At 32.8% G+C, this 25397-nt stretch overlaps 1 protein-coding gene across 4 annotated transcripts; it reads left to right on the plus strand.

Annotated features, from left to right (window-relative positions):
* The first annotated feature begins 975 nt into the window (after window positions 1-975).
* LOC106069345 (NFX1-type zinc finger-containing protein 1-like) lies at window positions 976-23681 on the plus strand. Of its 4 annotated transcripts, none has more exons than XM_013228986.2 (13): window positions 976-1290; window positions 4153-4328; window positions 5611-6274; window positions 7438-7545; window positions 8082-11234; window positions 11482-11723; window positions 12231-12474; window positions 14505-14720; window positions 14831-14969; window positions 19516-19858; window positions 20382-20557; window positions 21279-21487; window positions 21929-23681. In XM_013228986.2, exons 2-13 carry the CDS (start codon window positions 4264-4266, stop codon window positions 21947-21949), a joined length of 5580 nt encoding a protein of 1859 aa, XP_013084440.2. In that variant the 5' UTR covers window positions 976-1290; window positions 4153-4263; the 3' UTR covers window positions 21950-23681. The 4 variants fall into 4 exon arrangements, with proteins under 4 accessions (XP_013084440.2, XP_055893384.1, XP_055893386.1 ...); XM_056037409.1 differs by having other exon boundaries at window positions 976-1241; XM_056037411.1 differs by lacking the exon at window positions 976-1290 and adding an exon at window positions 1331-1441.
* The last annotated feature ends 1716 nt before the right edge of the window (window positions 23682-25397 follow it).

The raw sequence follows: 25397 nt of genomic DNA on the forward strand, positions 1-25397 counted from the left end.
GTTCTGCCCACATGACACCCTGCTCGTTAACCGTTGGCCAAAGAAACAGATGACCATAACATCATCACAATGTCTGAAAGGGGAAATTTACTTATTTATGGCAAAATGGGGAAAACACCATAGGTAGAACATTGATTTTTATCAGCCGTTTTAAAACCTGTTTTACACAAACCCACATCTGATATTATTAAAAGAATTTCTTTAAGCAACAATACAGTTCAAGGTTGCTTCGGTGGCATGAGTTATAAAATTAAAAGCTTCATATGTAATTCTTTGCAAACTACATATAAACGTTTGGAGATTCCAGCAATATGATTTTAATTGGTTTTGAATTTTATCAATAAAAAAGAGAGATCTCTAAAATCTCTAATATGTAGCTTTAAATTACTTTTTCACTTTTCAACTCTCTACAGATAGAAATTAGGAGGCGTTTTGGCTGAGCGGTAAAGTGCTTGGTTTCTGAACCGGGGGTCCCGAGTTTGAATCCTGTTGAAGACTTGGATTTTTAATTTCGGGATCTTTTGGGCGCCTCTGAGGCCACCCAGCTCTAATGGGTACCTGACATTAGTTGGGGAAAGTAAAGGCTGTTGGTCGTTGTGCTGGCCACATGACACCCTCGATAATCGTAGGCCACAGAAACAGATGACCTTCACACCATCTGCTCTATAGACCACAAGGTCTGAGGGGAACTTTACTTTTTGTACAGATAGAAATTAGTTAAAAAAAAAAAAGTTTAATTTTCACAAATTTGGAAGTTAAGCAGGGGGTCTACCGATAACCAGAAAACATGGCAAGGGGTCTACGAGACAAAAAAGTTTGGGAACCACTGTACTATAGTAAGCCTAAAAAGAGATCGCTGAGCGATGCAATTTCTAACGGGTTTTCCCTTTATTTTTTTTTTATTTTTTTTAATTAGCCTTAATAACATATTGCAGGCTATAAAAACTGTTGGGACTCTAGAAATTATAGACAAATAGATCTAGATCTATAGGATAGATCAATAGATCTAGTTTCTAGGCCTACATTTAAACAAAAACGGACAAAGAAATAAAATGAAAGGGAGCGAGACAAATTCCAGGAATCGGATTTTTCACTTTCATTTACATATAAATGACATGTATTTCCAAAAAGTACATGTCACAATCGGCCAGACTGCGTACTGCGCATTTTAAGCTGAATGTGACATAAATCTATATAGATGGATTGTAGATCTATATGTATATAGAAAATCAAGGCCTACGGTACACTAGATCTAGACTCTTTATAAATTATAGACTGATCTAAATTTAGGTAGAGTAGTTGATAATTTAAGATATCCGATCTAGATCTATATTATTTTAATTTATATTATATTATCGTCAAAATTATTCATTTATTGTCGACGTTCATCTTATTTAGTTAGGCTATTTAATTTTAATCAGCTACCCTACATGATTACATGGTATTAATTTTTATTTAAATATTAGACTAGATTTAATTTATGTTGGTCTATATCTATCAAGATTAAAGATCCAATCAATTTGTATATTCTTGTTTCTTTAAATTAATCTAATTAGATTATATGTATCTAAATCTATTGTTTCTCTGCATATTATATTTTCATTTTAGATCTTTGCACTTTTCTCAGCGATCCTCCAACATCTCCAATCCTTCAAAATAGTATTTATATCTAGATCTAGATGCAATGGATTCCCTCACATTGTGGAGTCAACGGAAAAGAGAAATTAGGCACAGTTTGGCGAAGCTAGGAACGGTACGCTTTAATAGACCCCCCAGAGGAGCCGCAAACATACAAGAGTGCAAAAGCAGCTAGCCAGGATATCTGAATGGATTAAGTCCAAGTGGCAGCTGGGACCATGGGACGGGAAGTCTTAAATGTTCTCAATTTAAACACCCAAAACAGTAAGGACGAATGGTGGCAGTTAGACAGAAAGATCGCAATTTCGGTACGATTTCGCAAGGGGCACTGTCCGATAGGAGGCTACTTCACTAGGATCCCAGATGTCGACACTGTTACACGGAAGACGAGACAGTAGAACACCTCCTCATGTGCAGCGACTGCAGGGTGCTCAGAAACACATTCGAAGATATCACTAGTCTTGGAACAGATAAAACTGGTGCACGCGGGGTCCTTGTCCTGTACTGAGACAGGAAAACTCTTTAGAAAACTGCCAGATACCTGGACCGTGCTATAAGGGATTAATCCCAGCATGGAGCCTTAGTGCATGGAGGCTTACACATGGTATTTAGACTACCTGGGTGGATACGATCATAGGAGGAAACGATTAGGCCAAATGTGTAGCGAAACAATTATGGGAGTGCCTAAGGGGGTGCGAGAGTAATCTCATTGCACTGTTGTAAAAGAGCTCCCATATCCTTGTCAACAATCTAGACGCCGTTCCTCGTGGTCGTTTAAAAATGAATTGTCTCGCACAGTTAGCCTGGTATAGAATAGGAAAATGGCAGTGGTTTTCTGTGTATACGGCCTTCAGCCGCGTCTCTATAGTCCGCGAGTCAGGAGTGAACGTGCCACTGGAAATGACAAGAGTCAAAATAGACACTAGTAAGACCCTCTGCCAGACAGAACACACTGTTCAGTCAGGGCGGTAAGAGAGCGCTCTTGTTCGCTTTTACTGACCTATCCTATAGGTCTATTATGGTTCTACTCTACCTGACAGTTTCAAATTGGTATTTATACTTTGTAGCGCCTTTCCTAAACAAGAATCTAAAAGAGTTGCACTCTGAGGAGGTTTTCATCTTTGATGATGCTGTAATATCATCTGTTGTAATCAACTAGCAAAATCTATAGGCTTTATCTATTTTACGGAGAAAAAGATGGCTTCTGGTCGTGTAGGCTAAGGATTAAAATCTTCAATTCTTAAGGAACATCCGAAACCTGCAGGGTTTGGAGAGCTGGGAACATCACTGGATTAGTGGGACAAGCGCATAGACCCAAAAGCAACTAATTTATGTATAGATCTTCGTCTAGAAATAAAAATTAGATACTAGAACAAAAAACTACTCATTTCAATATTTGGTCGGAAACTTTTCAAACCATCATTCTATAGTTTTATATCTAAATATAACTATTGTATTTCATTTTACAGGCATGGAATAGACATATATGTATATGGCATGCGATCTTCTTCTGCGTTCTCAATTAATATGTTGGAGGGCTTAGAGTTCAGATGACTAGTCTTAGCTCTCCATATATTATTTTAGATTATTTTTTTCTAAAGGGGTGTTTTGGGACCAGTGTCATGTTTAGGCACCTAAATGGAGATTTCAGTTTTCTCTAATTTATTAGAATCGTGTCTATATGATTCAATCACATAGGCTATAGTCTAAATCAGTTGAATCTATTTATCATTTTACTTTTGTAGAGATTATCTGTTTAGCCCCACTGGTTATAATTAATTTAAAGTTGACTTCTAATTTTGACCATTGCGATGTCCACGTAAGGTTCGAGATGACTGCATCCATTTATGAACCATGTGACCCGGGAAATAATTTTATCCCATGGCCAGGATGAGGAATCGACTCTTCACCAACCCCTCTCTCTGTAGTCCCCCGTAACCAGATGATCATTTAATCACACCCATTTCATCATGGGACACCGTTCCTTGAGCCAACAACATGGGTTCCCCAGTCCCATGTGAGGTCGGAGGACCCTCCATATTCCTATAATGTCCCACTGCCCCCATGGGGGAACCATCACCGCCTGTATCATTCCCCAACGGAGAACAAAGCAATGGGGGTTTCGGACTGGTTAGCAAGCTTTTTTCCCATCTCCACCACGTGCAAGTACACTCGCTAGAGCATATCTGTGGTAGCTCACTGGGAGCCCTGTTTGCTCTTAAATTTTGACCAGACATCTCCATCTAGTTGAACTTAAGTAATTTACTTGATGTGAGTGATTATAATACTTATTTGATTTAATTAAATAATACCACATCTGCATGGAGTTCATTTATATCTTGTCATTTAACATTACAATTATCTAGGTCACAGCTGGGGCTGTGTAGCCATGGGAAATATTGCATTCCTCATTAATATTTGAACTTGAAGACAAGCCTTTTTATTTCAATATATGTTAAATTTCCACCATCTTTATAATATCAAAATGGTGTGTATTTTTACAAATTCTTATAGATTAGATCTCCTGGTCATCAAAAAATTAATTTTAAAACTTTGCCATGGTATGCTCTGCAAATTGAATACTGTATGACCTGGAAAATAGTTAACTTCTAATACCAGCTGAAAATGGAGGATGAAATAGATGTGTTTGATGAAGAAGTAAAAGAAAAAAATCTTAGACAAAAAGCTGGGTAAGTTTGCTAATATATATATATATATATATATATATATATATATATATATATATATATATATATATATATATATATATATATATATATATATATACATATATACAGTGGTTTTTTTTGGAGAAAAAAAATAGTTGATTGCCTAACTTTTAACTACTAAAAATTAATAATATATGTTAAAATACAGGAAAAGTAATATTTTTTTTCAAAAAGGTGCGTACCATCAGAAAAAATGCCCTGCATATATTTATATATATATATATGCTTATATATATAATAAAATAAAATTATTTAAGTCTTAAGTAACTATTTGATAATTATTCTAATACTAAATTTACATCTGTTAACCTGTTAGATTTAAATATAGTATAACGGATTAAAGCCTATCCTCTGGCTGGTAATTCATTTATATGAAAGCTGCATGTAAGGAATTATTGATGATAAAGACATATCTTCAACTAGGTAAAAGAAAAAAAATGAACTCCAATGAAATAAAAGGGTTCTAAAGGACATAGCATGAGGAACTTGAAAATCTCTATTTTAATCTATAATAATGTTTTTTTTTTTTTTATACCTAAGCAAAACACACTAAAGCACCTTTAGTGAGCTATAACATGATATCTGTAAAACTTCAAAATTGAGCTAGAGATGCTTCTAAACTTTTAATATTTAATAAAATTACTTCAAAAAATTAATATACCTCTTGAAATGTCAATATTTTAGAGCCAAAGATACCTTAAAAATTATTATAAAGTTGTTGATTATCTTGTGAAGAACTGAATTAAATTAAATTTAAATATTTAAATCTTACTGGGGTTAACATGCATTTCTGTTACATTTTCACCCTCCCATTTTATTTTTGTATTCTGATTTCACTAAATATTGTAATATTTATATTACATTGATGTAAAAATATGTAAAGTTAACTAACATTTAGTGTTAGCTATTTATCTTTTTTGTTTGTTTGTAGCTGAATAAGGCTTTGTGGCCTAAACATCTTGTGTTTTTATTTTATCTAGCTGATGAAGGCCTTGTGGCCCAATCATCTTGTGCTTTTACTTAAGTTCAGCAGGGTTTCCTAAGTATGTCTATTTTATCTTTCAGTACAAGAGTAGAGAAAAGACTATGCTCATATTTTTTACCCTCAAGTGTATTACAAAATATCTTAAACATAAGAATATCAAAAAATATGTTGTTAAATGTACATTAAAACCATTTTATATTACAAAATTACTTTTTTTAAAAACTTAGAATGCTTTTAATTGTTAATATTTTATTTCAGTGCAAAAAGTCGTTGTCCAACCGTTAAGGAGTTGAAGAGTATGGTAGAAAATGATGAGCCTTGTACAATTTTACTTAGGATAACAAGACCTGATGGTTCATTTGAAAAGCTTCTCAAAGACTATGATACTAATAGTGATAAACTGCTCCTGACTGTCAGAGTCTTGGGCAAAGCACTGAGTGATCCACAAGGATCACAGGAACAAGCCATAATTGATGTCATAACAATGTTCATGAATGCTTCAGATTTTCAAGACAAACTTTGTGACAGTTTAAGAGGGTCTTTGTCTGAGGAGGAAGACTATGTCAAATCTTGTTTGACAATTTTGAAGGTTGCACTAGAAAAACAACCCAATGTTGCTGCCAAGATATTAGAATCCATTTTTATGCGATTGGATTATGCTGTTGATGGTTTTTTTCCACACCTAAACAATGAAAGAGATTTGGTTAAAAGACTTCTTCGTAAACCTATGAAATTTGTTGACAAAAAGGATGCTAAAAGAGAGAGAGAAAATGTACCTGATGAAGAAATGGATCCAAATGATTTTCGTGAACTAAGTATCTTTCCTACAACTACAGATTTTAACCCTGATGTTGATATTTCTGTCCGTGCCAACAAAGTTCAGGGACGGTTCAGAAATGTCAATGACTACCTTGATATACAGGTGGGTTAAAGAATGATTAAAAAGTATAAAAAAACAATTTAACCCATTAATCGTTTTAAGTTCATATCTTCTTCTTTGTAAAGTTCTTGGTCCTGATGACTGACTGATCATCACTAACTTCCCACTTGTTATGGATGATAAAATAAGAAAAGTTAACCTGCCTATAACAATGCCTTAAGCCCTTTTGATGATCAAAATTGATGCAATTAAATTGACCAAAAACTATTTCTTATTGGCATTTTTGACCCAATATGTATTTTAAGGCTGACATTCAAATATCTAAAGTACAAAATTATAATTCCTTTCACTTTAAGCACTTATTAACCCTTTTTTGGTGCATAACTTTCTTTCATTCCATTTTTTTTTTAATGTTTGCTTTTTTTTCTACAAAAATCTAGATCTAAGTTTAATTCTCATGTAGATAATTGTCACAGAGAATGTGAGGGATTATCCTTAGACTAGTGTGATTATCAAATGTGTTTTTACAAAGAACATGGAGCATCAGTATGAATGCTTGCACTTGCATGTGTGTGTATAGGGTAAATTTCTACAGTTTGAAATGTAAAGACTGTAGTTAATGATACTGTGTAGCACAATTAAAAAATGACTAGATTTAGATCTACAAGTAGGCCTCTATTCTAAATCAAAAATTTGAAATCCGAAAAAAACTGTTTTTGAATACATCCACCACAACCAATCCATAATGTTGTAGTACTGTAAGTTAGAAAGCATATTCCTATTTGTATAAAATAATTCCCATATTGCAGGTCCCTTAATTAGCTGCTGGGTCTTGGTTAGTCTCCCCTGTTTGTCACCCCCAAAGTCTGCTTGTAAGTGATGTGTTTTGGACTATGCAAATCTACCCTTAAATTAAATGTAAACAAAGAAAAAGCAATATGCAAAAAAAAAAGAAAAACAACAACAAAGAAACAAAAAAAACCCAATTACAACAGATGGACATTTCATTGAAAAGATTTTGAATGAAAGGCCATTCACTTATCAGACATTTGAAATATTGAAAAACACACACACACAAAAACAACAACTAATATATCATTGTAAGCAATATAACAATATTTCAATTTTAGATTGTCTGAACTTATCATTAAAAATCTGATGTATTTCAATGATAAGTATCTATACTTTTTAATGATTATTTTCAGTTTCGATTGCTGAGAGCTGAGCTTATTATTCCTCTTCGTGAAAACATAAATAAATATTTATCAAGAACTGATAAACATGAACAGATTGGGTTTAATATCTACACTGATGTAAGTTTTTTTTTAGGAACTATTATTGTTTAAAGTTACTTTTTTTTTTTAAATTTTCAGTTGAAATACATTTGTATATAAATAGATTTTTATAGAAATTAATAATGCTTATTGATGTGATGAGCTGATCAATATTTAGGTTTAGATATAGTTATGATAATGCTTTGTTTTCCATCTATCAAACGTTACTTAAGAAATGAAGATTATTGCATCCTAGACCAAATCTCTTAAAGGACAGCAGGGAATGGCTGCACATATCTAAGCAGCCATCCATCTTAATTAATAAAGTCTTTTAGTGTCTTTCTGTATAAAAGTTTTTTTTACAAAGTTGATTGCATCATCTCTGTCCTCTAAGTGCAACATAGTCTATCAGCAAGATGTTATATAGGCCTACTAATTGGACCGGTTGGAAGTGGTGGAAGCAATGCTGAGAGAAGTACGTAGATCTAAAAGAAGATTGTGTAGAAAATTTTATTTAGTTTGTAGAAAAATGACATGCTTCATTATTAAAACGGAAAAGTTCTTTTTTTTTCCAGGTTCGAATAGTTCGACCCATTTGTCAAGATAAAGGATTATGCTTGAGACTGTCCTTCAACATTGGCAGGCACAGGAGAGTTAATTGGGCTATATCACAGAGGCTGAAGTATGGTTCACTCTTGTGTTTGTCTTCAGATAATTTCCAGAATTTCCAGTGTGCTGTTGTTGAGGACCGTGATGTAAAAAATTTAGCAAAGGGCTTGGTGGATGTCCGGTTTGTCTTGAATGGTATAGGTTTTGACCCACGAAATTATGATCTTACTGAGCTTATGGAATTGACACAAGGTTCAAGGGACAGAAGATTCATCATGGTGGAATCACCATCTTACTTTGAAGCTCACAAGCATGTTCTGATGGGCCTTCAAAACTTCACCGAAAACAACTTCCCTTTCTGGAAGTACATAGGAGAATGCCAACACATCGTTGACCCCCCACAATACATCAGAAATCTACAGCAACCTAAGTTTGATTTGAGACCTATATTAGATCCAAAATTCGAAATAGATGAAAATTCACCCTCTGTTTATAAGTTTAGTGAGGATTCCAGTGTTGCAGAGTCTGTGGAGATATTAAATCGAGAAACATGGCCTAACCATAACACTTTAGGAGTTGATACCTCTCAATATTTGGCCTTGCATTCAGCCTTTTCTAAAGAGTTTTCCATCATTCAAGGCCCTCCAGGGACTGGAAAAACATTTATTGGACTTCTGATAATTAAATGTTTGCTTCATAATAAGCAGATTTGGACAGAAGGTGATCAGAAACCTATTCTACTTGTTTGTTACACTAATCATGCCCTGGATCAATTTTTAGAAGGAGTCCTTGACTTTTTTGAGGGGAAATTAGTCAGAGTTGGTACAAGGAGTAAAAGTGAACGATTAGATAAATACAACCTTAGAGGTTTAAAACACAGGGCAAGAGAAAACCGTAATGTGGCTCAAGAGATACACTTAGCTAGACAAACACAACGTAATGAAATGAAAGCCAAGAAAGCAGACATCCATTTGGAAGCAGCTCAGCTTGAATTACTTGAAAGAGAAATAGTCAAAGAATGCTTTTTAAAGGATTTAATTAATCCTGACACCTATGAAAATCTAACTAAAAAGGCAGGAAAAGAAAGTGTGATAGAAAAATGGTTAAAAATAACAATAGACAATGATAAGTTAGAAAAGTTTTCTGCGGAAAAATTGGCCAAAACTTCAGCTGTCAATGAAACAAACCCAAATGAAACAACTGATTTAGCTGGGAGTGGCGCAGACACAGACAGTGATGACAGTGAAGATGATTCTGATATTGTTGAAGTAATCACTCAGGCATCTACTACCAGACAATTGGATATAGATGAAGATGAGGATGATGATTTAAATGATTTGTTCTTTGCTGAACACTTAGAAAATTTTGATGACATTTTGACAAATATGAGAAAGATTAATCAAAGGCTGGATGATGTTGATGAAGAAGCTGCTAGAATGAGAGAACAAAACTTAGCTTTTAGTATCAGTGACTATGGAGAAGAAGAGATGCCTCGAAACTTAACTAAGGAGCAAAGAGAGCATTGGAATAAATTAAAACCCATAAAAAAACGTTACCAAGCAATTCTTCTGCACAAACTTCAGCAAACTGAACGCATGACTGAAGATGAAGCAAAACAGGTTTTTAACCCATGGAATTTAAATATTTCAGATAGGTGGAAGCTTTACCGTTATTGGGTAGATCTAAAATGTAGACAGATCAGGGGAAGCATCAGAGATTCTACACAGCAATATGAGAGACTAGCTAGAAGATACCAAGAAATTTTACACCAAGAGGACAAGTCTATTCTTGAAAAAGCTACCATTATAGGTATGACAACAACAGCGGCAGCAAGATATCAAGGTATTTTACGAGAAATTGGACCAAAGATTATCTTGGTAGAAGAGGCAGCTGAAGTCTTTGAGGGTCATGTGATTACATCTCTGACTGACCAATGCCAGCATGTCATTTTGATTGGTGACCACAAACAGCTTCGACCTAATCCTTCTGTGTATAAGTTGAAAGAAAAATATGGCATAGACATTTCCCTTTTTGAAAGACTTGTCATAAATGATTTCCCTTATGACTGCTTGAAATACCAGCATCGAATGAGGCCTGAAATATCTAGACTTTTAAAAGTTCCAGAACTTTACCCAGAGCTTGAAGATCATGAAATTGTTAAACACTATCCTAACATCAGAGGGGTGAATGGCAACATCCGATTCATTCAACATTATCAGGTTGATCAAAGAGAGGCAGAGACCAAAACATTTAGTAATGATTTTGAAGCTCAGTTCCTTGTTGGATTATCAGAGTATCTCATAAAGCAAGGCTACACTTCCAAGCAGATCACCATCCTCTCCCCTTATGCTGGCCAGGTTCATCTCATTAAAACATTATGTGAAACACTGCCCAGGTCTCAAGATGTCTCAAAGAAAATGCTGAAAGGTTTAAAGATTTCTTCTGTGGATAACTACCAAGGAGAAGAAAATGACATCATTCTGCTCTCACTTGTTAGAAGCAATGAAGAAAATGACATTGGCTTCCTTAAAACAAACAACAGAATATGTGTTGCCTTATCCAGAGCTAAAATGGGTCTCTATGTAATAGGTAACTTTCATGGAATATCTCAGTCCAGTCCTTTGATGGACACAATTATAAATGTTGCTAAAACTTGCGAATATATTAAAGAAAGTCTCTCACTCTCTTGCCCTTTTCATAAATTAGGAGAAACAATTATTAGGGAATTCAATGATTTTAAAAAGGTACCTGAAGGTGGCTGTAATAAGCCCTGTGGGATTCGTCTAGAATGTGGTCACAGCTGCAAAAGAATTTGCCACACAGATGACATTGAGCACCAAGATGCTGTCTGCACAGAGCCATGCCAGTACAGGTGTGAAACTTGCCACAGCTTTTGCCATGGGGATCATCAGTGTGGCATGCACACCAATTGCAAGAACTTGGTAGAAAAAATTGTGCCAGCCTGTGGCCACAAGCAGATGGTTCCTTGCTACTTGAGCCCCAATCACTTTGAGTGCATAGAAGTTTGTAAAGAGAAATTAAGATGTGGGCATGCTTGTACTGGCCAATGTGGCAAAAAACATTCACATACAGAAATGAAATGCCAAGTTTTAGTGCAGGTAAAAAATTATATTCTTATTTTTTGTTTAGACTTTGTCTAAAAGATAAAACAATTTATTTGTCTTTAATAATTTAAAAATTTTTCATTTACAATACATAATTGGAAGTTGAGTATAATGATAAGGCACTTTACAACAAATTCATTTCTTATGAAATTTACCTGTATAAATCTTGAATGTGTTTCTTTGCAGTCATTATTTAAATTATATTTGTTTCATTGAGCCTTTTAAAAAAATAACTTTTAAGGTTACTCCAGATACTTGTGGACATAAACAGTTTCAAACAGAGTGCTGGAAGTCCAGTGAGAATACATCCTCTGAATGTACTGAGCCTTGCCAGGCAGTCTTAGAATGTGAACATATTTGTACTGGTACATGTGGCAAGTGTAACAATGGGCGCCTTCATTTGAACTGTCAGCAGAAATGTCAGAAAATACTCATCTGTGGTCACTCTTGCAATGATACATGTAACAGTTGCTCTCCTTGCTCGTGAGTATGTTACTGAATCTTCCTCTGTAGTGCTTAGTGGTTATGATTCTGAAATTCTGACTGAAATATGGGCTATTAGTTTAAAGGAAAGTAAATGTAGATGGATTCTGTGTATGAATGTCCGCTCAACTATACATTATTTGTTTGATGTATCGTTTTTCTAATTGGCATGTAGGTCCAAGGTGCTGTGAAAACATTACAAACATAACATGAGAGCTAAAATAACAAACTAATCTAACAAAAAGTTTTAAACAGATAGGTCTTAATGTTCTTCTTGAAAGTAGTGTAGCATGTTGTCTGTCTGCCTTTAGAATGGACACATTTTGTTTGTACCTCTGAATTCCCATATTTTATTTTATTGTTTAAAACAACTGACTTAATAGTTTTTAATTTGCATACGTTCCCTCTCAATATATAGGCTGACATAGACAATCATGAATACAATTCAAAGTGCATTCCCTTACATCCAGCCAGTTACTTAATGTTTCTTTTGTTTTAAAATTTTAGACGACAGTGTGAAACTTCATGTCAACATTCTCGATGCCCTAAGAAATGTGGTGAATCTTGCACGCCTTGTGTGGAATGGTGCTCCTGGGCATGCAAACATGAGAAGTGCCCAGAGCTCTGCTGTCAGCCATGTGAGAGGCCAGCCTGTGATGTCCCCTGTCCTGAACAATTACATTGTGGACACAACTGTGCTGGTCTTTGCGGAGAAAAATGCCCACGCTTGTGCTCTATATGTGACAAGGATGTAAGATTTTTTTTTAACAAAGCTAGTATGATGCTTCAATTTCTTTTTTATTTTTGTGTATTGGAAATCATAGAGTTTATAATTAAAGGGAAACTCAATGGTTTTGAAAAATTTTTATATGTGTTTTGATGTACAGAAAATGAACACATTATTCTTTTTTTAATTGTATTTTCAATAATTACTTAGTAATTGATGCTTTTCTGGGTAATTCTTCTGTGCATCCAAAGTGCTCAGATTTCCAATGGGTTTCTTCGTATCGTCACACAAACCTATTAATTTAATCTATTAGCTTACTGTGTAATGTAAAACCTTACAGTAAAGTTTACAATCTCGTAAAAGAAATATTTCTAGGTCTATGTAGTTTTGTTAGTAAGCAAAGAAAAAAATATTTGTTAAGAGTACATCTACATGATTCACTAACCATGGCAGTGTGTATTTTCTAGCCTGACCACAACAAATACTATCACTTGGTTCTTCTTGTTATGACCAACTACATATAGTCTAAGCTAGCCTTACATTGACCAGTTTGTTAAAATGAGTCAAACACATGATCTATTTACTTTTTGGGACAGGGAGGGGTATAGATGAAAATACTACTTTTTTCTCCAGTTGGTTATCCTAATGCTTTTAGATCTGTCTATATATATAACTGTACCTTAGTTATGGACTAGGCTGTCACTAAGCCTAAAGCCACTGTAAGAATGAAGTGATATGATTGGTTAAATCTAGATTCGCAAATAGTATTGTTTAGGCCTAATCTAAAAACAAAATCTTAAAAAAAAAACATTTGTTCTGTAGATGTAAAGAATTTACTAATTTATTAAATATAAATGTTTCTAAGTATTTAAATAAAAAATGGTAAAATATTTACTATTACAACTTTTTATGCAGAATTTAAATATGTCAATAATTCAAATTTTAAAAACCATGGGAGTTTCCCTTTAAGTAAACTAAAAAAGACCACCAAATTTAAACATTTTCAATCTTCGTAATTACATACCTAGACTTGTACATTTAGGCCTAGTTTAGGAACAAAATTAAGAAAATATTTCAAATTTAAGAACAAGCAAAATATAAAAAATTCTTTTAAAATAAATAAAAAAGCTTATCTAATGGGAAAGAACTCTGTGTCCTTAACACTATATCTACCAATAATGTACAAGTTAGTTCCTTTTTTTATATTAAACATAATAATTAGTTACCAATATTTAATTTACTAATTGAGTATCTTTGTTTATTGATTCATGTTTTATTGGGTACAATAGAATATCATGGAGAAATAGTGTTAACAATTATTTAAGGGAACTAAGCCCAACAAATATCTGTGCCTTATTTCTGTAAAACAAAATAATTAATTACCAGTAATTAATTGTCTAATTGGTTACTTTTTTAAAAATGGATTCATGTCTTATATATGTCAATGAATAATTTTGGGAAGTTTCAACTTGATCTGAGAATGGGTGTGGGAGAAATAACATGTACACACTTTTTACCAGTTGGACGAATGGACAGACAGACAGACTGAGTTGTAAAAATATTTAAAAAAAGAGAACTAGACAAGATAGGTTTGAGCAAAAAATGAGTTCTCACAACTGATAAAATGATGTTAGCTGTAGATGTTGGTATGTTTACAACTTAATTAGTCTTGTTAAGGACGGGACACAGCGCCATTACTTGCTATTTTTGCATGGTTTATGTCAAGCATTGACTTGCTGCAGGAAGGGTGAGGAAACTGTGTGCTCTCAAGTTCTTCTTGCATATACCTGCTTCATCAAACTCTTGTTTCCATGGGTTTGGGAATCCACATGCACTTGGTCTGTATTCAAATACACTGAAGGTTGTTATTCAGGTCTTTAAAAAGGAAATGAAATCTTATATATAGTAAGTTTAAGATGATGAACACTTAAAAATACAATACATTGATTCCTTGTTAAGGAAAAATATTTTCAAAATGATCTGAAGAAAACATATTTTTGTGTCATTTTTATTTTAACATGCCTGCTAATTCTGAAAGCCAATGATTTCTGCAGGAGCTAATTGCTAATAGTCTGAATGGCTATGATGGTGATCCAACCACACTGTTTGTCGAAATAGACTGTGGCCATGTCATAGAGGTTGACTTCATGGACCAATGGATGGCCACTTCAGCAAGTGATGACTCAGATCAGATAACTATTGGATTAAAATCGTGTCCCATTTGCAAAACACCAGTGAGAAAGTGTGGTCGTTACAATAAGCAAATAAAGGTAAAGCCATATTTTTTTTTGTTTCTTAGAATCTTGTAGATTTTATCAATTTACTCCACACTTTTAAACCAATTGTTTTGATGCACTTGCCTTTTCCTCATTATTATTAGGAGATGCTTTGTCTTATTGAAAGTGTTAAGCGCAAATATCTAGGAACTAATCAGAAAGAAAAACAGCGCCATCTGAGAGAAATAGTTACTCAATTGGGAGGTCAAGAAAAAAACATAATTGATAGATTCCTTGAACCAGGTAAGAAAAAAATGTTTATACAATGAATATTATCAAGTTTGTTTTTGTGTGATTTCTATTTACATGCTTATATGTTGTTAAGTGGCATGAATTATCTTGCTACCTATCAAGTGGACTTGAGTTTGAAACTGACTCCACCTGAATTGTGTTTGATGATCACCTATAGGCAGCATAGAAATCTTTAGTGATGGGAAATAAACTAACTTTTAAAAGTTAAACTAAAACTAGTTTTCAACTAAAATAAAGTAGTTAAACTATTAGTTTATCATGAATTTCAAAAGATAGTTAAACTAAAGTAAAGAAAGTTAATTAAACTATAACAAACTTTCTTTTTTTTTTGGGGGGGTGGGGGGGGCGGGGTTGAACTAGACCTATATAGATATAGGCCTAATCATCCGACTGTATGCCTACGGTTCGATCTTATTCTTTTAACATTCTAGTAATATTTATCTAAAATAAAATCAGTATTAAGGAATATGTTTCTTACATAAACGTTATATATAATGCACAATAAAATAAAATGTCTAAATAAATATGTGTGCTTGTATTTTTGCCTTGAATTAAAACCTTTAGAAAAAAATTGTACTCTTTTTTTTTTTAAAATTATATTAACTTATTATATAACAGAAAATCGTACTTTATACTGGTAAAGTTTAAAAACTCATTAAATAACAGCTTTAGAATTTCAAATTTAGATCTAGTATCCAAAGAAATAGAAACGAAATCATTGGAGTTTTTAAAACATTTGACCTGTATAACTATTTTATAGTGTAAAATTCATGCTTGACTAACCATGCTGATGTGCTATTTTCTTGTCTGACCACTAAAAATACAACTAACACTACTGCATAACCGTTAAACGCGCAAGGGAAAAAAAAATTGGGTGATCTTGTCATTATGGACTGCATACTCAGTACACTATATAAACCTACACGTGTACGTCTATCTGGCCAGGTTGTTAAAATCAGTCGGACACACCGTCCATTTACTTTCTGGTCAGGGAGGGTGTATAACTATTTTAGTGTAAAGATATATCTACGAACATGCTTGACTAGCCACGCCAGTGTGTTCTTTTCTTGTCTGACCTCTCCACATTAAGCAAACACTATTGCATAACGCTTAATGCAGGGTAGTCTTACAGTATTATCGACTACACACATACACTACACTAGGCCTACATGTGGTCATGTGTATGTCTAGCTGACCAAGTTGTTAAAATCAGTTGGACACAGTCTATTTACTTTATGGTCAGAGAGGTTGTGGATTAAGATTTTTTTCTAGAGTTGGTTACCCTAATGCTTTTAGATCTATATAGGCCTAGCTGTTGATTTAGACTTAATAGATCTCAATAATAAGTTTTAAGACTATAAAAGGGTGTACTTGATGTTCCTGCAGTTAAAAAAATATTGTTAGCCGCAAATGAATTGATTAAAACCACTAAATATTGACCTAACTCACTAATCAGATTCCCACTAGAAACAGAAATTAAACACCTCCACGTGGCTCACAAAAAAATTCGGAACAACCTCATTCATAATATTGCATAGAAGCTTTTGGCAAAAAATGTTTAAAATTTTATAATACTGCATAGCTTCTTTCAGTTTCAAATATTTACTCCCATAACTTCTACCAGCATCTTACTTTACCCTCTTCAAATGCAGACTGTCTAATGTTATGACATGATTAGGATTTAGTTATTTGTTTCGGGAATAAGGGGAAAGTTTTAATTAGCGACAAGTGACGTGACAGATCTTTAAAAAATAAGAACGCTTTAAGTGACGCTAAAAGGAAGACGCTTCTTGTAGAGTAGTAGACTTGAGTACAATAGATATACGGATTTACGACATAACTGACATCGGACGATTCCCTTCTTAAGTATTAAACATATTTGTAGAACAACATATCAGCGTCGACTACCTATTTGATTGTTTCGGCCTTTCGCCGGTGTTACTGAAGGAGTTGAGTTCAGCGTTACTTCCAGTCAGATCTACACTAGACAGATTGCCAAGAATCAACACCGCGCGGAAGCCTTAACACTAAATAGTTGTTAACTGCATCATTTTTTTTGATAATCAAAGTTATTGATATCACAGAAAACAGGGAGTGCGTTTCAACCCTGACCACATGTTGAAAAGTTTTACAAATTTTAATTAAACTTTTTGGTTAGTAACTAAAAAAAAATTAATTAAACTATGATTTTAACTAAACTTTTTTTGTCTAATTAAACAATGGCCTTAACTAATTTTTTTTAGTTAAACTAAAAGTTTCTAACTTTTTAGTTAACTTTTGCCCATCACTAGAAATCTTCTCCCAAATACCCCCCACCCCCCACCACACAGGCAGGACCAATGGGCACTGAGGGCACTAAACACAAGCATTTCAAAAAATAATTTTATCAAAGTTTATCATATGTTGATGGAGGAATTTAGTTCACAGTCAATATGTGGTACATATGTTTTACCTTGGGAGGCGCGGTGGCTTAGCGGTAGAGTGCTTGGTTTCCGAACCGGGATCCTGAGTTTGAATCCTGGGATTTTTTATTTTGGAATCTTTGGGCGCCTCTGAGTCTAATGGGTACCTGACATTAGTTGGGGAAAAGAAAAGACGGTTGGTCGTTGTGCTGGCCACATGACAACCTCATTAACCGTAGATCACAGAAACAGATGACCTTTACATCATCTGCCCTATAGAACACAAGGTTTCAAAGGGGAACTTTACATTTTTTTTTTTTTACTTTTATATTTTATCTTAAGAAGGGAACAAGGTTGAAATTAAAGACTATTCTTTGGATCAAATGTAAGTTTTTGAGAGCTAGACTATTTAAAAAAAACGTTTTCCTTTTTGTCCAGATTTTTTGGTTCATTATCTTTTTAAATTACTATTTTTTCTAAATAAAGGTAGCTTTTTTTAAATAAAAATTTTACAAGGATTACAGGGTTTACTAATAGGAGTTTTATTAATTAAAGAAGAACTTAACTAAAATATAATATTAAAAATATATAAAATTTGTTTCCTTTGCATGGAACTCTTCAGCTCATAATAACTTTAAAACTTAATACCCCATGCCTTTTTTTTTTATGAAAAGGGCAATAAGATCTATTATATGTGGTTAACAACAAATATATGTGGTGGGTTTGGCACAGAATTCATTAAAAGACCAAGGCAAGATGTAGGCTGATTTCAAACTTTTATTACAGATAAAAAAAACCTGCCAAATGCAAACTTAAAACAGTTAAATAAAAGCAACATATAAAAAAATAAAGACATAAAACCTGATAAGCTTGGCTCAACAAATGACCAAATAGGAACTTAAGTTCCAACATAGAACATAATAAATTAAAAAGAAACCAAACTCCAGAGTGAGCATTTCTTCTAATACAAATACTGAAAACTACATAGTATTCACACTCAAGCAATTATGATGATAAAGTGCAATGAACACAATTCAGTTTAATTATAGCCATATCTAGATAGATCGAGTTGTTGATATCATTAAACGATTAAGCACATAACTCTTATTTTTAGTTTCTAACTGACAAATCAGCTGTTTATTAAGGACGCCATTCAAGGTATCAACAGTCAACAAGGGACATTACTCTTATAAACTTAATAGCATAACCTATATATAACATACATACTAACATCCTTCCCTTTCTACAGCTTAACAAAATTAACTTAAATAATTCTTGTAATTAACAAAATAAAATATAATGAGTGAGATATCTCAAGTTCTTAAAGTAATATAAACAACGCATAAACAACAAAAAATGATATCCGAACACATATTATCCGAGTTCCCAAATGATAATTATAATTGATATCATATCAGTCACTAAAATAAAGTACTAATAGTCCTCAATAACTTATTATTATGAATTCTATAAGTTTATCATCAAGGAGTAGATGTGGAACCAAGCTTCAGCGAAGGGTGCCAGCAGAAAGAGCAGTGACCACATTATGATACTTTCTTTTAAATCAGTTGATTTGACGGCCTTTCCGGGGGCAGAGGTCAACTCATTCTTTGCAGACCAATGCTTGGTCAAGTTTGGCCTCCCAGTAGATTTTATGCTCTCCACTACATATACATTCAAACTCCTTCTCTGTCTTCTCAAGTGCTATTAGAACATGGAACAGGTTTCTTGAATTAGCAAGAAAAATGTTTGACTTAGTAGAGTTTAAATAACTAACATTAAGGAATAAACTAACACGTAAGACATATAATAATCTTTTTGAAGGAATACGGATAATTTAAGAGAAAGGTGACCGCAAAATTTCATTTAAAATACTAAGAGAAACATATCTGAAAACAAAATGTAAAAAAAAAAAGAATTTTTTAAATAGGAACTTTTAAAAATAAAAATAAATTACAAATTTTAAAAGATCCTTGTCACTGTGGTAACTAACCTTAAAATTTTTTCATTTCTAGAATCAAATTCTTTAAATAAAAAGCAAAGAAGTTTAGATTTTTAATATATCATTTTTATGAATATATATATAAAATTAGAAGGTGAGACATTTAAAAAATAAATTTATCTTTAAAATACAGGTGTTGCTATACCATCAGAAACTATTTTAGAATCTCAAATAAACCAAGTGAATCTCTTCAGACGTATATATGCCCTACGCAGGGTAGCAATAGAATGTAAGGACAGATGGCCACAGAGATTATTGACACTGGACAATGTACTAAAAGACCTGGAAAGATTTTCAGAATGGACCCTTAAAAGCAGGACAACTTTCAGCAACCAGAACAAGACTGATGCCGAGGATGAGCTAGAGCGCATCAGCATTCTTATTGATCTGCACAAAATAGAGTTAAATATTAGTGTGCGTGAACTGAGAGATCAGATTCCAAAAAAACATTTTGTCATGCTTGGGCAAAATATTGAGTGAGTATCAAAAGGTTAAGCCTAAAATGGGCCTCGAGCTTTTAAGATGGGATTCTCATTTCTTTATCATCAATACTAATGGGTATGGTTTGACAGAGTAGTCAAGATTTGCCTAGGTCATAATATTCCTCCAAATAAACTTTTATTTTAATTGTATAAGTAACAAGATTTCTTGTCTAATTAAGATTTTTTTATTTCAAAAAATGTCCACTTGCACTGGAATGAAGCAGTCAATAAAAATCAATAAAAATATAGCTGAATTTTTGCCATAGGTTTATTTTAAAGTGTTTGAATAGATGATGCATAACTTTTGAGTTGTAGGCCTTTGTTTTGTGTTGCTTTGGAGTTGTCTCTATTCACATAGATATATTAATTCTGGATAGCAAATATTGTAATCATTGTGCTGGCCATAAAAATAGACCTACTTGTAAAAATTAGCCTGAAAAAAAAATTAAAAGACCTATACTTCACCTAACTAGCAGATGGTTTCATATGCTTAAATTGATCAACATCTCTGTTTCAGAACATTATCCCAATCTGTAAAAGCCAGCAAAGATTTAATCAGTGAATCAAGGACTTTGTGTGAAGATTTAAGAAAGCTTGTGCCAGATTCACATATTGCACTTACTAATGAAGAAAAGTTGGCTATTGTTAAAGCAGTGAATGTCAGTCTGGGGGCCTGGTATAAATGCCCAAATGGTAATAGCTTATTAGATATGCATTAAATACAAACTTATCAAATAAAGAGACTTTAGCTTTGCTAAAATTATGTTTGCATCATACTGTCTTGTTCAATGTTTCCCTTTTCCAATCCTTTAAATAAAAGTATTTCATATTCTTCATTCAAAACTTGTATGCCTACAAAAACATAAAGTGATATATATGGAGATAAACAAATCCAGTAATTGTAATGTAACCCTTATGAAATCATTAAAATTGATTAAGACTAAGACTGCTTTATTGATCCTTATGGAAATTCGTTGTGATTACAAAGACTCTTTTCTCATATAAAGACAACACAACAGAAACATACACATAAATAGAACAGACACAACATAAAAAGTTCATTCAGCTACTACACACTAGCATCTTGGTCCTTTTCATGTTTCCTAATCAACGAGTGGCGTTGATATAGTCTGACCGAGTAAGGTACGAACAAGTTTTTGTACCTCTCTGTTCTTGTCTTAATTGAAAGTAGTCGCCCACTTTGCGATGACTTGACATACTTATGATGGAGTGGGTGGCTGTTTTCTTCCAAGATTTTTCCAATTTTGTTTTCTGATTACTTATTAATGATAAGTAATCTCTGCTCCCTTTAATATGTAAATTTTAAAATAATTACTCTCAATTTGATTTAATTTTAAAGTTTCATATTTGATAATGCATCTTCTAAATCTCTTTTTGTCATTTCAATATTCAGGTCACATTTATGCTATTGGAGAGTGTGGCCGAGCCATGGAGGAAGCACATTGCCCTGAGTGTAGAGCCAGGATAGGGGGCACCAATCACGAACTTGTAGCCAACAATCAAGTGGCACTGGAAATGGATGGAGCAGAAGGGCCAATATGGAATAACTTAGATGCTGACAGAGAACTTGCTGAAAGATTGCAGCGCCAATTAAATGAAGGGGTAAGTTGTAATATCATTGATATTGAGTTGTCGGAAAATGTATTATGTTTCAACAAAATTACAATAATCATAGCTCACCTTCCTAGACATAACTGAATCAAAATAATGCAAACATTCTTTTTTTGTAAGAATAAGATTTTTGTTTCTCAAACATTTTGATAAAAAAATATTAATTGATAACCAATTTAATAAGCATTTCTGTGTCAAGTTCAATTGAAAAAAAAAAAGTTGCTGTTCCTATTTATCAGCCTTTTATTTTCTCTGAACTACCATAATTGATTTTGAAATCTAAAACAATAAAACCACATTTCTATTATGAATCAGTAAACTATATTATTATACCTTATTTTATCTTATGGACCAGTATCACATTCATAAAAAAAGACCTAAATAATGTTTCAAAACACATGAAAGTAATTTAATTCTATTTTTCTTTTACAGCTGCAAGGTTACTTTTTTTAAAGCAATGATCTTCAATACACTTTTGTTGTTGTCTTAAATTCCATGATTGATATTATGTTTTATTTATGTTGGCTATTAAATAAAATTATTTTTTTTTGACAAAGAAGAAAGATATGTTATATTATAACTATAATTTATTATTTCTAATTGAATGCTGTTCAATTTGGTTTATTTTACTGCTGAAATTTTTTTGATGATTCAATCAATTGTGTATTATTATTATTTTTACACAGTTGCCATTAATTAAAGTACTTTTCTTTTTATTAACATTTTCATTAGTAATGCCAAAGTTTGAATAAAAACTATTTGTAGACTATGTAAAATATAAAACAGTTTAATTAGTTTAAGTTTACTCTACGGCTACATAAAGTTTGCAATCTTTTTAAAACACATTTTAAAGCAAATATTGGAGGCTATGTGTAGATCCTTATTGACTTCTCGGAAGTTGTACAGTTTTATTTCATCTTTTGAAGTTTAACTTGACTAGCTTAGCTCTCCAAGCATTGCTGAAAAACTGAGGCAAAAAGTTATATTTGAATGTTAGATATTGAAAAGATCTAATACTCATTATTTTTTTTTATTAATAGAATGCATGAAAATAAATGAATAGGTTTATATTAAGAATATAAAACTATTTTGTATTGCCATATCCTGAAATGTATTTCTTGTTTATTTTATCATGTTCCTGTAGAGCAGAATTCAGATAAAAAAAATAAATAATTATTTTATATATATATATATATAAACTCATAATAAGAAGCCAGATGTAGCCTATATTTCTATTTAAGGCATTGTTTGAAGAATATGGAAGAGTACTATTTGACAAAACTATGCTGACTCCTCTGTGATATCCATTTTTTGTCACATCTTAATTGTCTGCTTGGTGCCGTTTAATTTCTCTCTCACTTACTCAAATTTTGTTTTTGCTGTCTGCACTAGTCTTTCAATAGTGGCTTTGGCTTTCAAATACATGTTCAATGATATTTCCCTGTATCATCTTATTAGCTGCCTAATAGGTAAAGGCAGCTATTGGTTTAGAGCTGCCTGCATCATAAACTAATATCACTATAAAAATTATATTTCACCACTGCCTGTATCAAGCGGAAATTAAATGTTTTACTTTTGGTTCTGTGAAAGCAAAGCTTTTAGTTTTTCAATTGAATTTGGTAACTACATGCACCACTTCTAAAACAAAATTTAAAAGTCTTATATAATAATATACCACTGGATAGTGTTACAATGCCATTGTGATATTAAAAGGAAAAAATAATCAAACTTTTTTGTTGTCTGAAATATTATGCTTTGTTTTGATAAAGGTCAATGGATTTAGTAAAAAATAAAAAGCTACTTATGGTCTTCTGAAAGAATGCACTTTTCTTTTGTAATCTATTCATATTATATGCACATATATGTATAAAACATAACGAGATTATATAGGTAGTTAATATTATTCAGCAACAAGTCTTCATTTAGGTGTGTGTGTTCTTCTGTGAAATGTAATGTGTAAGCATGACTGATGTGAGAAATCTTTTACAGGATGGACACAGATATGTCCACTTTAGTTGAGTTTTGTACACAATGTTGTATTCAAATTGAACCAATCAGGAGTGTGGAGAAATGTTAAACTACTGAAAAAAGAACCACTCGTTTGGATATATATTCATAATTTGTTAGAGTTTTTTGTTAGATCGTTTTTATATGTGTATTAGCTAATAAAACTTTGGAAATGAAAGTATTTGTTTTCCTGTTTTTGTGAAGTTCTAGTTCAGTTGAAACGTATTATATAGTTGTATTAATGTAGTTGTATTAATTTTAACTGGATACAATAAAAAAAATATTTTTTCTGGAAAAAGGCACACTTTGCGAATCTAAGAAAGAATGTGGCATAGATAAAGTATAAGTTAAAATTAAAATTAAAAAGAAAGGTAAAGAAAAAACAGTGGAACACTTAAACCTTAGATACGAGTTCAACATTACTATTCAACTAAAATGCAAGATGAAAAAACGCGTAAGCCTAGAGATCTATATTTCAAATTGTGTTTGGCTGATTGGCAAAAACCACTTGGTGACCTAATATTGGGGGCTCGAGCTGACTTGTGTTGATGAGCTCCTAAATTAAGGCAGCACGGAAGCCTTCTCTCGATCGTTGGTTAAGTGTAGCTCCAAACAGTTAGTACAACAAATCCGATGTAGGCGTATTTATAATTCTCAATGAAATAAATTTTGCACAAACATCTCTTTTTAAACAAACTTGAATAAAAACGTTTATTTATAAATTTAAAGATATATTCCTAGACAGAACAGCTGTTCAATACAAGCCGTTGGAGGGTAGGTTTCATAGGTCTAGAGTTTTAAGAGTCTTCAACTCAACTCTCGATCTGGTCGTGTGGTAGGCCTACGTGCGCTGGACTGTTGTTCGGTCACCTCGATGATCCCCAGTTTAATATATTCTGCTAGCTGTCATTCCCCGTCATCCTGCGGTAGGTTTGGACTAGGAAGTAGATTTTCTTCAACTCTGAAGAAATATCCGAAACATATGTAAACTTAACTTTTTTTTTTTACACTCTAAGGACAATCACAAAGACTATTATAGATTTTTGAACTATTTTAATTTTAGTCTATAATTGGGCCAATAAAATTAGCTTAATAGTTCAAAAACCTATAATAGTCTAAAACCTGTAGGCCCTAATATAAATAGTCTAATACTTGCAAAACGTTGTGTATGTGGATTAAATTATGTGCTCTGTCATTCTTATATAAGCAGTACGCCACTTATAAAGGGAGAACAAGTAAAATATTCCTCCTTTATAAGAGTTTGAAAGAGCAATAAAGTTGCTCTAGTAATAAGACAATTTTATTGGTCCAAACAAATGGACATTCAATTTGACTACAACTTTTTTACCCGGTCCTATACCCCCCCCCCTTCCGGAAAAAAATGCGCTTGAACTTTTTAATATTACTAAACTTTTTAATAGGCCCCACATGCGGGAAAAAAACATCGTTTGTCTGTTCCAGATAAAGACCAATTTTAATTTTAGTCTATAATTGGGCCAATAAAATTATCTTAATAGTTCAAAAACCTATAATAGTCTAACTAGAGCTTTCCTAGTGTGGCCAATTAGCTAGAAATTTCTTTCCCAATGATATAGGTTAAATCAACTGCCAAATTAGTGGGAAAATCGTTTAGAGCCATTTTCGAGAACCGTGTCCAGGTTTTCCCGCTCATGAAGAGGTTGTAAGCTGAAATTAAAAAGAGGAATTGTAAAAACGCGAAAATTGCAAAAACGCGAAAATTGCGAATATTATTTTCAAAAGCGATCGATGGCCAATCTTTCTTTATATAATTTAAATCCATCTAAGATCTACAATTCTAGATCTATATATTGGTTTAATAATAATAAATGCATGATTACGTAATCATCTTCTTTTTTTTTTGAAGTAACGTCTG

This window comes from Biomphalaria glabrata, chromosome 8, assembly GCF_947242115.1.
Source record: "Biomphalaria glabrata chromosome 8, xgBioGlab47.1, whole genome shotgun sequence".
NCBI classification, from domain to species: Eukaryota; Metazoa; Mollusca; class Gastropoda; family Planorbidae; genus Biomphalaria; species Biomphalaria glabrata.